Source organism: Bos taurus, chromosome X (assembly GCF_002263795.3).
Source record: "Bos taurus isolate L1 Dominette 01449 registration number 42190680 breed Hereford chromosome X, ARS-UCD2.0, whole genome shotgun sequence".
NCBI lineage: Eukaryota > Metazoa > Chordata > Mammalia > Artiodactyla > Bovidae > Bos > Bos taurus.
In genome coordinates this window covers 60,156,567-60,172,973 of record NC_037357.1, presented here as the reverse complement: position 1 = coordinate 60,172,973, position 16,407 = coordinate 60,156,567, and the positions used below count along the sequence as shown (strand labels likewise).

Below are 16,407 nucleotides of genomic sequence, written 5' to 3'. Positions count from 1 at the left end.
AGAAATAGATGTTTTTCTGGAACTCTCTTGCTTTTTCAATGATCCAGCGGATGTTAGCAATTTGATCTCTGGTTCCTCTGCCTTTTCTAAAACCAGCTTGAACATCAGGAAGTTCACGGTTCACATATTGCTGAAGCCTGGCTTGGAGAATTTTGAGCATTACTTTACTAGCATGTGAGATGAGTGCAATTCTGCAGTAGTTTGAGCATTCTTTGGCATTGCTTTTCTTTGGGATTGGAATGAACACTGACCTTTTCCAGTCCTGTGGCCACTGCTGAGTTTTCCAAATTTGCTGGCATATTGAGTGCAGCTCTTTCACAGCATAATCTTTCAGGATTTGAAATAGCTCAACTGGAATTCCATCACCTCCACTAGCTTTGTTCATAGTGATGCTTCCTAAGGCCCACTTGACTTCACATTCCAGGATGTCTGGCTCTAGGTGAGTGATCATACCATCGTGATTATCTTGGTCATGAAGATATTTTTTGTACAGTTCTTCTGTGTATTCTTGCCATCTCTTCTTAATATCTTCTGCTTCTGTTAGGTCCATACCATTTCTGTCCTTTATTGAGCCCATCTTTGCATGAAATGTTCCCTTTGTATCTCTAATTTTCTTGAAGAGATCTCTAGTCTTACCCATTCTGTTGTTTCCCTCTATTTCTTTACATTGATCGCCGAAGAAGGCTTTCTTGTCTCCTCTTGGTATTCTTTGCTGTTCTTCTTGCTATTCTCCACTGATCTCCAGTAGCATATTGGGCACCTACCGACCTGGGGAGTTCCTCTTTCAGTATCCTATCATTTTGACTTTTCATACTGTTCATGGGGTTCTCAAGGCTAGAATACTGAAGTGGTTTGCCATTCCTTTCTCCAGTGGACCACATTCTGTCAGACCTCTCCACCATGACCAAGGCCACCTGTCTTGGGTGGCCCCACGGGCATGGCTTAGTTTCATTGAGTTAGACAAGGCTGTGGTCCTAGTGTGATTAGATTGACTAGTTTTCTGTGATTATGGTTTCAGTGTGTCTGCCCTCTGATGCCCTCTTGCAACACCTACTGTCTTACTTGGCTTTCTCTTACCTTGGACATGGGGTATCTCTTCACAGTGCTCCAGCAAAGCACAGCTGCTGCTCCTTACCTTGGACAATGGGTATCTCCTCACCACCGCCCCTCTTGACCTTGAATGTGGAATGGCTCCTCTAGGCCCTCTTGTGCCCGAGCAGCCACCACTCCTTGGACGTGGGGTTGCTCCTTTAAGATTAGTGTAACTACATTAAAATTAGGAAGTTCTCTAAGTGGTTCTCTTAAAGGAGTCAAAATGCTCTCAAAATCAACATGCACACACACACACACACACACACAGGTATGTACATACACATGTACACACACACACAAGCTTCCTCTCACTAGCCCACCTCCGTGGCTATGTACATGAAGTTGCCATTCTAGTCACTCATTGGATTGGGCATTCAAGATTCTTGTTCAAATGCAGTTTTTCTCTAGATGAGGTATGGCTTTAAGCCACTCAGCTGTTACAATCAGCTTCTATCACAGTGCCTGGTACTTATTCATTGAATGTATTTATTATCTGCCATTTACCCTTGAGATTGTATAAGTTTATCAAATTAAATCTACTTTCCTTAAAGGACTCTGAAGAGATGGACAACTAGACAGATAAGGAGAAGGGTAAGAAGTCACAAGGATTTCACCATTCAAGCTCAATCCTCATGGCACAGAGTACAAGCCACACACAGATACTGTGTCCCTCCAAAGGCACTAAATTTTAGTGAGATGGGAAGCTTTCGTCCTCACAAAGGCCTGAGCTGGGCAATGATCTGGGCTGGGATTTGGTGAGACCACTTTGTGTCCTGCCCTTCTGCCCAGCCCATTGATTTAGCTCTTTAAATTGCATCATTTGAACCCACAGATGTCACAGATTCCATTAGACAAACTCCTCTGGCTAGCAGAACCAGAAAGAGGGAACATGATAAGCACCTGAGAGCCTGATTGACCATTCTTAATCTTCATTGCTTGGGAGACTACAGTGGGAGTTCACTTATAGAATAGGATGAAGTGCTGGCTGGTTTTATTTCATTCAATTAAGGATACATCTCAAAACCAGTGCCTAATAATGGGAATACGAACCTCACTTCCTGGCTTAGGTTAGTGGCAGATGAGTACAATCTGCCAAGCATAACTATAACAGTAAAGGGTTATGGAAAGGAACCTTCCCTATAACCCATCCTCAAGAGATGCCAGAAATTCCATCATTAGTTACTTATTCCCAGAAAAATGGCAGAGTAGGACTAACAGCAAGCATATGGAGAAAGAATTGATTTCAGAGCTTAGAGTGAGGATGAGGCTAAAAGCTGTCAATGAGGGTCAAATGGCACCAGCTTTGGGGACTGGCAGAGGGCAAGGAACTAGGAAAGTCATTAGACATATTATAAGCTTACAGGTGGACACTTAACATGTTGTTCAGTTGCTAAGTCATGTCCAACTTTGTGACCCCATGGACTGCCACACACCAGGTTCCTCTGTTCTCTGCTATCTCCTGGAGTCTGCTCAAACTCAATGCTCAATGGCTCAATGCTCAATGCTCAATGGCATCAATTGAGTCAGTGATGCCATCCAACCATCTCAACCTCTGCCACCCCCTTCTCCTCTTGCCCTCAATCTTTCCCAGCATCAGGGTCTTTTCCAATGAGTCAGCTCTTCCCATCAGGTGGCCAAAGTATTGGCGCTTCAGCTTCAGCATCAGTCCTTCCAATGAATACTCAGGGTTGATTTCCTTTAGGATTGACTGGTTTAATCTCCTTGCTGTTCAAGGGACTCTCAAGAAGCTTCTTCAGCACTACAATTCAAAAGCATCAATTTTTCAGACTATATGGGGAACCCATTTTATATCCTGGGTAGTATAGAGGTGGGCATGGATACATAAAAGAGACATCCAGGCCTCTCCTTTCCCCTCCATCATATCTTCCATGTCCTTCTAAATATACATCTCGTTACTTCCAAGGCCACAGCAACTTTCTTAATCAAGGAATTCACCTTAAAGTGTTATTGGCTATTGGCCATGTAATTTATTGTCCCTTCCAGGGGTAGTTTTTAGGAATATAGTGCCTTAAAGTGAAGGAATCACTCTCATAGTATTTCTCAGGCAACCTCTGGAGGAGAGGTTTTTTTCTCTACAGGGGAATACCACAAAGCTTCTCATAGCTCAGCCCACTGGAAATGCAATGGACCAGATTAATTTCAAATGCAAGAGATGAAAAGTAACACTAGACTCTGAACTGACTATAGATCATCCAATTATACTTACTTCAAGTTGCAAATTGACCATGATTGTACTGTCCTCTCTCTTTACTATTATAACTCACACATCTGGCATAGAGTGAGAGTTCAGTGAATGTACTTCTTGTTGCTTTCATTACTATTACTACTAGAAGCAGTAGTAGTATTAATGGTGCCCCAGTACCTGGCACAGTGCCCAGGACATATGAATTATCCCCAAAGTGGAATAATTTATCACTCTGGCTCCTGGCATAGTGCCTGGCACTCAACAGGGCTTTGATTGAGTTAGTTCCCTGTGTTTTCACTTTTCCCTGGGACACATTTGTCTTCAGTTTCCCTTATAGCTTGTCTTGCTAACATGGACACGGACCTTCCTGTAGCAGTAATACTTAGCCCAGAACCACTAGTGACACCATCTGAAAAGACATCTAGCCTTTCCTTTCATAGTAGTCTCTTAAGGGGCTTTCCTGGTGGCTCAGATGGTAGAATACACCTGCAATTCAGGAGACCTGGGTTTGGTCCCTGGGTTGGGAAGATCCCCTGGAGGAGGGCATGGCAACCCACTCTAGTATTCTTACCTAGAGAATCCCCATGGACAGAGGAGCCTGGTGGGCTACAGTCCATGGGATCGCAAAGAGTCAAGCACAACTGAGGGACTAAGCACATTATAGCACAGCCTCTTAAGTGGCAAATGGGCAGCAAGTGGATTTTCTGTTTTTTTAGTTTGTGTGTGTGTGTGTGTGTGTAATTTTTTTTTAGTATAATTGCTTTACAATGTTGTATTAGCTTCTGCTGTACACTGAAGTGAATTAGCTATATGTACACATATATTCCCTCACTCTTGGACCCCCCCATCCCACCTGCCCCCTCATCCCACCCCTCTAGGTCATCAAAGAGCACCAAGCTGAGCTCCCTGTGCTATACAATAGCTTCCCACTAGCTATCTATTTTACACACGGTAGTGTATATATGTCAAGTGTTTAAGATCATTTTTAATATAGTGAAACAAGATTTGAGCTGCTGCCTTATAATTTGTTTACCTCTAATCCCTGTATTCTATTATAGCCTTAAAAATATGCCCCCAAAACTATCTTAACTAGACTATGATCAAGCCCACCACATTTGTTCTTGTGATACCTGAACTACCCTCACATTTTCACACTATATTAATTCTTCAAGGACTGGATAACAGCTATCTTCTCCATGAAACCTCTGACACTTCCAGCCTCACAGAGCCCTTTCTGAAAACCCCAAGCATCAAATCAGTACCACAAAATCTAGTACTCATTTGTGACTGTGCTGACCCCATCAGCTAGATTGTATTTGTTCATTAAACATCCATTTGTTGAGCACTCATCATGTTCCAGACCCTGTGTAAGTGCTAGGAAGGCAGGAATCAAGGTCAGATCAGATCAGTCGCTCAGCTGTGTCCGACTCTTTACGACCCCATGAATCGCAGCATGCCAGGCCTCCCTGTCCATCACCAACTCCCGGAGTTCACTCAGACTCACATCCATCGAGTCAGTGATGCCATCCAGCCATCTCATCCTCTGTCATCCCCTTCTCCTCCTGCCCCCAATCCACCACAGCATCAGAGTGTTTTCCAATGAGTCAACTCTTCACATGAGGTGGCCAAAGTACTGGAGTTTCAACTTCAACATCATTCCTTCCAAAGAAATCCCAGGGCTGATCTCCTTCAGAATGGACTGGTTGGATCTCCTTGCAGTCCAAGGGACTCTCAAGAGTCTTCTCCAACACCACAGTTCAGAAGCATCAATTCTTTGGTGCTCAGCCTTCTTCACAGTCCAACTCTCACATCCATACATGACCACAGGAAAAACCATAGCCTTGACTAGACAGATCTTTGTTGGCAAAGTAATGTCTCTGCTTTTCAATATGCTATCTAGGTTGGTCATAACTTTCCTTCCAAGGAGTAACTGTCTTTTAATTTCATGGCTGCAGTCACCATCTGTAGTGATTTTGGAGCCCAGAAAAATAAAGTCTGACACTGTTTCCACTTTTTCCCCATCTATTTCCCATGAAGTGGTGGAACCGGATGCCATGATCTTCGTTTTCTGAATGTTGAGCTTTAAGCCAACTTTTTCACTCTCCACTTTCACTTTCATCAAGAGGCTTTTTAGTTCCTCTTCACTTTCTGCCATAAGGGTGGTGTCATCTGCATATCTGAGGTTATTGATATTTCTCCCGGAAATCTTGATTCCAGTTTGTGTTTCTTCCAGCCCAGCGTTTCTCATGATGTACTCTGCAGGGAAGTTAAATAAACAGGGTGACAATGTACAGCCTTGATGTACTCCTTTTCCTATTTGGAACCAGTCTGTTGTTCCATGTCCAGTTCTAACTGTTGCTTCCTGACCTGCATACAAATTTCTCAAGAGGCAGATCAGGTGGTCTGGTATTCCCATCTCTTTCAGAATTTTCCACAGTTTACTGTGATCCACACAGTCAAAGACTTTGGCATAGTCAATAAAGCAGAAGTAGATGTTTTCCTGGAACTCTCTTGCTTTTTCCATGATCCAGCGGATGTTGGCAATTTGATCTCTGTTTCCTCTGCCTTTTCTAAAACCAGCTTGAACATCAGGAATTTCACGGTTCACATATTGCTGAAGCCTGGCTTGGAGATTTTTGAGCATTACTTTACTAGCATGTGAGATGAGTGCAATTGTGTGGTAGTTTGAGTATTCTTTGGCATTGCCTTTCTTTGGGATTGGAATGAAAAGTGACCTTTTCCAGTCCTGTGGCCACTGCTGAATTTTCCAAATTTGCTGGCATATTGAGTGCAGCTCTTTCACAGCATCATCTTTCAGGATTTGAAATAGCTCAACTGGAATTCCATCACCTCCACTAGCTTTGTTCATAGTGATTCTTTCTAAGGCCCACTTGACTTCACATTCCAGGATGTCTGGCTCTAGGTCAGTGATCACACCATCGTGATTATCTGGTATCCCTACACAAACAGCAGGAAGACAAAGATGCAGTTGAATGATGTAGAACAAATGTGATCTGAGTGCCAGGGGGGAGCCCAAAGGGAGATTCTGAGGGTATCGGGAAGGCTTCACAGAGAAGGGTGGGACTTATTAGCAAGGTGCTGAAGTAGAGAGGGGTTTGTTAAATAGAGAAAGTAGGATGGAGTCATGTGCAAACACATGATCATGAAAGGGTAACTCAGAGAACATGGCTCAGTATGGCTAGAATTTGGGGTGAGAAGGAGAGAGATGAGAGAATATCATGGAAGGTTTACTCATTCATTCATCACACTTATATCCAGCATCCAGGGTATGCCAGGAACTGGGCTTGGATGAATGCTAAAAAGTCAGGACAGATGCAACCTCTGCACTTGAGCTTTAAAGCAAATTGGACTGAACAGATGATTACTCAGGAAGACAAAGACATATGTCTGTGTTACTAGAAATTTTGATTAACATCAAGAAAGAAGAGAAAAGGCTATGGCTACAATGGAGAGAAGAATATGAAGGAACTACTTTATAGAGAGCAGTTGATGAGGGCATCTCTGAAGAGGTGACATTTAGTTGAGGCTTGAAAAATGAAAAGTTGGAGGACAGTGTTCCAGGAGATGATCGAAGGTCTTGAGGTAGGAGAATACTTGGCATGTTGGAAGAATCAAAAGAAGCTTTACAGGGCTAAACAACAGTGGATGAAGGTGAGAGTACTTTCAAATGACATTAGATAGGTAAACAAACACAAGCCAAGACCTAGTAAGTAGATCTCGGAAAGGAGTGTTGATTTCATCTCAAAAGCAGTGGGATACAAACCAAGGAGAGTGAAATAGGATCAGCTTTGTGTTTCACAGGATAACTTGGGGGTAGTGTGGAAGACAATCTAAAAGGGGAGAGAAGGGAGTTGGAATGACTCATTGTAAGTGTGTGGAATGGTCCAAGTGGGAGATGATGAAGACAGGGACCTTTTTCTTTCTTCTGTTTCAAAGGTGACTAGTACAGTGCTAGGCATGCTGAAGGCTTCCACTGTGATCATGTTGATTAATTAAAAAATGTAAACTGAATTGGGCTGTTGAGTCTCTTTTCAGGAGCTCTCACTGTCTCTTCTTTCTCCTCCCTTTTTCTTTATAATGGAGACAGGGAGGCAGGGAGGTGTTCTACAATTAGCATTATTAAAGTAATTTGCTGTTTAGTGACAAATGCTTCCTGTAAATGCCACTTTCCTTTAGTCATTGCTGAGTTACTTGAAAGTAGCACAAGAAAATATCAGTGCTTCTCAAAACAGCCAAGCAGCAGTCTGCTCTCCTGAGATTTGGATGCAGAGAGAAATTTGTCATCTGGGCCTGTTCAGGGCAAGAGGCAACACTAACCTTCAAACACTAACTTCCCAGAAGATCACAAGTGCATGAATTGCAAATGCCACTTGGTATAATATATGCCGCTCACTCTGCCAAAGCAGAGATGTAATTACCTGGAAGAATAAGGCAAATGTTTGTGGAAGCCACATGTCTTCATCATCTCTTATATCCAGAAGATGAGACAAGAGGCCCTTTATCACATTTCCATTTCTTTTTGCTGGCAAAACAGTTCAGTAGTGAAAGACACTTAAATAACATCATCCAACCTCAGCCTCCAGAGAGTCCTGGAGGTCCCAGGGATGGTAGGGAAAGGGGAGTCAGTCACCTCATGGGTCTGAGCCTCATCTGCCCTGGGGAGGATAAGCATTCCCATCTCATAGGGCTAGTACAAGGAGTCAATGAGAAATGTGTACGAATTCAATCTGTAAACTACAAGGCAGAGCTCTATATTGTGATTCATTCTATGCAATTAAAGGCAAAGACTATCTTTTATTCTTGGTCTCCCAGAGAAAGTTAAACATATTGTAGGAATGCATTAATAGGTTTTGCTTTGAAATCACTTCTATTACAATCTGGCTTTAGATATAGTGCATGTAAAACAGACCAGTCACTTCTCAGAATTGAATCAGATAGATTCTCATATATGTCAACTGCTTGGTTTAGGTGGTGGAGGAAAAACATCAGGAGGGGCTAGAGGCGATACATGACTGTAGTGTGTTGGAGTCAGTACCCTTTTCCCCAGTGAGCAGCAGTCAGAAGAAGGCTTCAGTTAGCATTCCAACAGGATTTCAATCCAGGATCTGCATCCAGGGCAGCTGCAAATGTAATCCTACAAATTAGCAGAGGCCCACGGTCCAAAGAAAAGTAGCCAAAAATGAGGCCCAACTTTGCATCAGCAATCAGAAGTATTATCATGAGTATTTCCAGACAGCAGAAGGGAAGGAAAAAACTAACTTGTGCCATGTCTCAGGAGGTTTGCTCTTTACCAGTTACTGTGACCAGTCATTATCTCATTTAACTCTCACAATAGCTTTATGAGATAGGAATTAGTCTTTAGCATGGGGCCTGGTGCTGTTAATGTTATTAATATTGATAAGCTTTACAGGGCTCCCCTAGTGGCTCAGATGGTAAAGAGTCTGCCTGCAATGCAGAAGACCCAGGTCAATCCCTGGGTCAGGAAGATCCCCTGGAGGAGGGCATGGCAGCCCACTCCAGTATTCTTGCCTGGGAAATCCCATGGATTTCCCACCAGGCTATAGTCTGTGGGGTCGCAAAGAGTTGGACATAATTGAGTGACTTACACAAACAAGCTTAATAATAAGAAACTGAAGCACAGTGAGCTTGAGTAACTTCTTTAAGGTCACAGACCTGGTAAAGCTAGAGATTGAACCCAGGTCTTTCTGACCCAAAAGCCCAGGATCTTTCTTCTATATACTCCTTTGCAAGAGGAGAAAGATTGTAGCTTTAAAACAGCTAAGGATTTTTCAAGTCCCTAGCAAGGCTGCCTCCATAACTGACCACTTTAGAGCTGCAGGTATCTAACAACATCTTTGATCTCCCTCTATCTCCTCATTTAGGTTTCAAAATTGCTATGAACCATGGCCCAACTGTACTACAAAAAGGTCAACTACTCACCATACAGAGACCGCATTCCCCTGCAGATTGTGAGGGCAGAGACAGAGCTCTCTGCTGAGGAGAAGGCCTTCCTCAATGCTGTGGAGAAGGGGGACTATGCCACTGTGAAGCAGGCCCTCCAGGAGGCCGAGATCTACTACAATGTCAACATCAACTGCATGGACCCACTGGGCCGGAGCGCCCTGCTAATTGCCATTGAGAATGAGAACTTGGAGATCATGGAGCTCCTGCTGAACCACAGTGTGTATGTTGGCGATGCACTGCTCTATGCCATCCGCAAGGAAGTGGTGGGTGCTGTGGAGCTTCTGCTCAGCTACAGGCGGCCCAGTGGAGAGAAGCAGGTAAGAATTCCCTACAGCTGGGGAAATAACCAGGGACAAGACAGCATCACAGGGTCAGAAGCCATGAAACTCAGGAAGGTTAGGTAGGCTGGAGTTGAGAAGCCCTATAATGGCAACCCTCTCCTCTCCAAAATAGTGCCAGTGGTCTCACGTGGGATCATAGAGCCACCCTGCATGGCCCATACTGAGTTTTACTCATTTGCTTTTTCCTTATTAGTATTTGCTGACATATATTCAATACTCGGGCTTCCCAGGTAGCATAGTGGTAAAGAATCTGCCTGCCAGTGCAGGAGATGCAAAATACATGGGTTCAGTCCCTGGGTAGGGAAGATCCCCTGGAGGAGGAAATGGCAACCCACTCCAGTATTCATGCCTGGGAAATCCCATGAACAGAGGAGCCTAGTGGGCTACAGTCCTTGGGGTCACAAAAAGTAGGACACGACTGAGCAACTGAGCATCCACACAACCTAAAATTGTGCTCTCCATTTCCAGAATATTCTAACTCTTTCTACGCTCCCTACCTCCTGCTCTATATCTTCATTTCCTTCCTCTACTCAAAGGTTACATTTGAGAGCAGGAGAGATGAAACACAGACCTGAGTTTTCTCCTCACCTGCTCTTTCCTGAAGGACAGGAGGCCTTTAAACTTGAGTGCTGTGGCACAGATGCAGATGGATCCAGGAATTACACATATCTCTCAGTCTCACTCATGTGACTACATTCCACCCCTAGATGTTTGGAGTTTTGCCTCTGCGATTCTCTTATCTTCTGAGGAACCAAAATTTAATATTTTGGAGTTACCTTTGAGTCCTTCCTCGCCCTTGTCTTCATGTTCAATCCCCAAGCCCTGTTGAGTTCTTCCTTCCCAATATCTTTTATGTGCTTTTTTTCCTCTCTAACCCATCTCCTACCACTCTGCCTCAGGTTCTCATCATCTCTCTCCTAGATGAGTAATTCCCCAAGTGTGCTTCCTGGACCATCAGCATTAGCATCACCAGGGGAACTTGTTAGAAAACACAAATGTGAAAGCCTCCAGATCAGACTGGATCTGGATCAGACTGGATCAGACACTCTGGGGATGGGGCCCAGCAAGCCCTCCAGGTGACTATGATGCTGCTCATGTTTGAGAATCCCTATACTAGACTAGCATGAAAGCTTCTATCTGGACTCCTATCTGGACTCTCTTTCTTTCTCTCAAACTGTCCTCAGCAATGACATGGTTTATTCTTCCCCAAATAACATAACAATCCTCTCATTCCTTTTCATCCTTTCAGTGACTCCAACGGCTCTTCACTAGAAGAGAAGCAAACCCATAAAGCCTAGCACTCAGTACCCTTCATTAATGATTTTTCTAGTCTTGTTTCCCTCTAGGCCCTTTTAAATGCCACAAGTCAGGAAGGTCTCCACTGTTTCACTTCTTTCAGAGCATAGTAGGGTACGTAGTGGGCTTCCCAGGTGGCACAGTAGTAAAGAACCCATCTGCCAATGCAGAAGACTGGGGTTCAATCCCTGGGTCGGGAAGATCCCCCGGAGGAGGAAATGGCAACCCACTTCAGTATTCTTGCCTGAATAATCCCATGGATGGAGGAGTCTGGCAGGCTACAATCCATGCAGTTGCAGAGAGCTGGATATGATTTAGCACATATGTTCATAGAGGCATGTAGCAAAGAGAATATAGTCATCAACATGGAATACCACAATACACTAAAAAGTACAAACAGCACAAACCGAAACCCAACTCAAAAAGTGCTTACAAAATACTGATAATGGAAATACTCAACATCAAATCTTATGGGACATGACCAAAGCTGAGTTTAAAGGGAAGTCATAGCTTTAATACTTGCCTAGTTAAACAAAAAGGAATGAAAATAAGCTAACTGATAACTCGAAGACCAGGAATTGGAATTGACAGAGCAGAAAACAAGATGCTAGATTAAAAGTTCCTTGGGTAAAGAGCCTGAATCAACATTTAATACGGTGCCAAGAGAGAAGGGGCCTTATCTCTCTTTTCCACTGCTATATCCCGGCACTGGGAGAGTACCTGCAATATCAAAGGCACTCAATAAATATTTATTTTATGAATGAATCACACGCAACTGCACTGTGCTAAGCATCTCACACCATTTAATCCTCCCAGCTACTCTGGGAGGCAGGCACTATTCTGATTGTCCCCATGATACCGATGAGACAAATTGAGCCATAGGATGGTATAAATGTCAGAGCCAGCATTCAAACCCAGGCTGCCTGGCCCCTAAACCCACCCTCTTAAGCACTAGGCTACACTGCTCCCCTGGCTGTCTGAGGTAAGTCTGAGAACTCCCAGCACAGGAGTTTTGAGACAGGGTACGTCAGTGGAGGGGGAGAAGGAAACGGCAATCCACTCCAGTATTCTTTCCTTGAGAATCCTATGGACAGAGGAGTCCATGGGGTCACAAACAGTCAGACAGACTAAGTGACTAACACACACACACACACACACACACACACACATCAGTGGAGGATGGATAACCTCTCTGGAAAGGACAGGTCTATAGGATTTGGATATACAGCAAAGCAGACCACTCCCAGTCCACATCACCATCCCCATCACAACGGATTTGTTCTGGGCCCCTTTTCTCTAGAGCCCTGCTAAGTGTCTGGGTGATTTAATGTGCTAATCTGAACTAAGGCTTACCCAGCTACTCCCCTCCATGATGATCCTGCCCACCTCTGAGATGATGTAGCCATTGATTCTACCCTTCACTTGACACCAAGCACATAGTACATATGTAAGGTCAGCCTTACTTCAAGCACATGTACTATGACGCCAAGCACATAGTAAATATGTAAGGTCAGCCTTACTTGTGGAAAGAAGCTAGCCTTACTAGACTTCATAATTAGATGGTTTCTTAAATGGGAGGCATAATCTAATTATGCCCCTTTGTTTTCATGTATCCGCCATCTGCACCTGACCCAGTGCCTAGTATATAATGGGTGACAGATAAATACTTACTGATGAGCAAGAAGGGCTTATGTGTATCTCTTGGAAAAGCACATAGCTAGCTGCTTGAACAAGACATCCTGGACTTTCAAATTCAATCCCATTTAGCATCATAACTGTTTTGAAAGAGTGCAGAACACAGAAGAGTTTCCAAAGAGGGCATTACCAATAGCAGCCCTATTTCTGAGTTTGGAAAGTAGGCCAAATCCTAACTTGATGGGCTCCCCCTCGTCCTGGTGGCTCAGATAGTAAAGAATCCACCTGCCAGTGCAGGAGACCTGGGTTCTATCCTTGGATTGAGAAGATCCCCTGCAGAAGGGAATGGCAACCCTCTCCAGTATTCTTGCCTGAAGTTTTCGATAGACAGAGGAGCCTGGTGGGCTACAGTCCATAGGGTCACAGAGAGTCAGACATGACTGAGAGATTAACACTTCCACTTTCCCTTTTCCCATCTGTCCCCATTGCTCTAGAAACCCTGAGGAAGAAAGGCACCTGGCAAACTCATTCTAAAGTACTGGGTTGGCCAAAAAGTTCATTAGTTTTAAGTTAAAATATATATTTTCCTTTTCAAGAAATTTATTGAACAATGTATTCCTTGAGCAAAAAAACTTTTTGGCCAACACAATATAATTTAAGGCATGATCTTCCCCTTCATAAAAGCAGTGCTTAACTCACAGAAATGAAGCACTCCTGGTGGAATGTCAGGGATATGAAACATGGGTGAAGCTATTTGGGACAGGCTGTTTTTCACCAAGGTTCTTCCAGACTCACTGAGAATATAAGACCTTCTTTGTCCACACTCGAATATCATACCATATATATAAATCCAGAAAGCCATCAGCTCCCTCTCCAGGTCTCTTGAGCAGCTTTCTCTTCTCACACAACCCCTACGAGCAGTTGGTGCTAAATTGCATTTTTCTTCCATTGCTCTGACAATTGCTGTGATAAGTCACATATCAGTATCTATAACAACAGGCTGCCACAGTGCTGGAGCTCTGCCTTTCTGGGAGATAGAAACAAGATTTGTTTACCTGGGAGCAGTCAGGGGTGTGAGCAAACACAGGACTCCTAAAGGGCCTCAGGTCCAGCTGGGCAGGTGACTCTCAGGAAGGCACTTCTCCTCTACACAGAATCCAAACACCTGACCCTTTTCACAGAGGCCCTCCCCTAGCTCACTAAAGGACTGGGAACAGCTGAGCTCCCTCAGTCTTGGCTGGATAAACTAGTGCCCTCTATAGATTTACTGACAAAGAAGTTTGCCTTCAGGCTGGCAACCAGACACCCTTTGCTCAACCCTGGCCCGAGACCATCATGCTCTTCTTCCTCTTCTAGCCTATCAAAAACTGCTCTCAAATATAGACCAGAGGCTGGCTGTAAATGGCTGATACTGGCTTCAAGTATTGGCACTCACATGGACACCTGCATCTTTAATAGGGACCAAATCTTAAAGTTAAAATGGTAATGCTCTATCAGATAGAATTTCCTGAAGCAGACAATAAGTAGAAGACTGTGTGTGTGTGTGTGTGTGTGTGTGTGTGTGTGTGTGTGTTATTCTGTGGTCTTCTTGCTACTCTAGAAAACCAACCCTCTTGGCAGCATCCACTCCCTAACCACTACAGCCTATTCCCTTAGAGATAGATGTTGGCCACCTGGGGGACTTGGGATTCCTTGGGGTGAACACTCTGAAATAATTCTCATTGTTTTCTGCAGTCTCTCAAAAATGTTTATACAGAAGGTTTAATACAACCTATTTCTTGTCCATCAAACCTGCTCCCTTTACCCACTGAATCTTGGAACTGACAGGGTAGCATGATCAGCAGGAGAAGCAAATCCAGTTTCAGTCCCAAGAGGAGCCTTGAATCAGTCTATGGTTAAAACTGGCTCAAAGATCAAGCTTTGTGCTTATGGAAAACTCATCAAAATGAAGACACCTAAACCCTGTTGCATAACTACAGAATCAGAATCTTGGGGGTTTGGGCCTGGAATCAGCATTTTTATACTTTTTAGTTTGTATTGGGGTATAGTTGATTAGCGGAGAGGCAATGGCACCCCACTCCAGTACTCTTGCCTGGAAAATCCCATGGATGGAGGAGCCTGGTAGGCTCCAGTCCATGGGGTCGCTAAGAGTTGGGCACGACTGAGTGACTTCACCTTCACTTTTCACTTTCATGCATTGGAGAAGGAAATGGCAACCCACTCCAGTATTCTTGCCTGGAGAATCCCAGGGACAGAGGAGCCTAGTGGGCTGCCCTCTATGGGGTCGCACAGAGTCGGACACGACTGAGGCGACTTAGCAGCAGCAGTAGCAGCAGCAGCATAATTGATTAGCAAACAATATTGTTATAGTTTCAAGTAAACAGCAAAGGGACTTGGCCATACATATACATGTATCCTTTCTCCCCCAAACTCCCCTCCCATCCAGGTTGCCACATAACATTTAGCAAAGTTCCCTGTGCTATACAGTAGGTCCTTGTTGGTTATCCATTTTAAATATAGCAGTGTGTACATGTTCATCCCAAACTCCCTAACTATCCCCTCCCTCAATCCTTCCCCAACCCCCAGCAACCATATGTTCATTGTGTAAGTCTGTGAGTTTCTTTCTGTTTTGTAAGTAAGAAATGATACAAATGGAACCAGCATTTTAATAAGCCCACTCCCACCCCTATCCAGGAAAGAGGTCTATGTGCCTCCCTGGATTTGTTCCCTACAGCTGTCATAACTAATTACTACAAACTGGGTGGCTTAAAGTCAAAGTATTCTCTCACAGTTCAAGAGGCCAGAAGTCCAAAATGCAGGTGTTGGCAGACTTGGTTTCTTCTGGAGGCTCCAAGAAAGAATCTGTCCCATGCCTTGGTTTGTAGCTGCATCACTCCAATCTCTGCCTCCATCATTACATGCAGTTCTCCTCAGTGTCCTTCTTCTGTGTGTCTGTGTCCAGACCCCCTCCTGTCTTCTTGATAGAGACACCAGTCATTCGATTAAGGGCCCACCATAATTCAGAACTCGGAGAAGGCAATGGCACCCCACTCCAGTACTCTTGCCTGGAAAATCCCATGGATGGAGGAGCCTAGTACGCTGCAGTCCATGGGGTCGCTAAGAGTCAGACACAACTGAGTGACTTCCCTTTCACTTTTCACTTTCATGCATTGGAGAAGGAAATGGCAACCCACTCCAGTGTTCTTGCCTGGAGAATCCCAGGGATGGGGGAGCCTGGTGGGCTGCCATCTCTGGGGTCGCACAGAGTCAGACACGACTGAAGTGACTTAGCAGCTGTATCAGCAGCATAATCCAGAACTACCTCATTGTAACTTGATTACATCTGCAAAGACCCTTTTTTCCATAGAAGGTCACATTCACAGGTGCCAGGTATTAAGACTTGAACATATCTTTTGAGGGGGATACAATCCAACCCACTACACTTTCAATGAGAAATATTAGTCTAGACAAGTGTTTTTCAAACATTTTCAGTCCCTGAAGAGCAAGCATAACTAGAAAACCACTGCTCTAGAAGACAGAATGACAGATTCTATTCCTGAGTTTGAGATGTTAGCCAGCTTTTGGCTAACAGACTTACTGACCTTGGGCAAGTCCTAAGGTCTTTTCCAAGTGTCCAGTTATGGAATCATCCTATAGCTCAATTTCCTCATCTATAAAATGAAGCTAACAATATCTATGCCTACTTAATATAGGGGCCTGTTGTGAGGAAAAAGTAAGATAAAGATATATTAAAGTTTTTATTAAAGAAAACAATCACATTAACTGTTGAGTCAAAAGGGACAAATATACAGGAATAGAACTAACTAAAGAAGCAAAAGACCTAAAAAAAAA

General features: G+C 43.9%; 1 protein-coding gene across 2 annotated transcripts in view; it reads left to right on the top strand.

Annotated features, from left to right (window-relative positions):
• Positions 1-16,407, top strand: part of TRPC5 (transient receptor potential cation channel subfamily C member 5) — a 355,906-nt gene that overhangs the window by 149,824 nt on the left and 189,675 nt on the right. The window contains exon 2 of one of the 2 annotated variants that reach the window (XM_059883295.1): positions 9,202-9,600. In XM_059883295.1, coding sequence (XP_059739278.1) covers positions 9,223-9,600 — 378 coding nt within the window. In that variant the 5' untranslated portion in view covers positions 9,202-9,222. Of the gene's footprint in view, positions 1-9,201; positions 9,601-16,407 lie in introns of those variants that run through there. The other variant, NM_001166574.1, reaches the window with a different exon arrangement.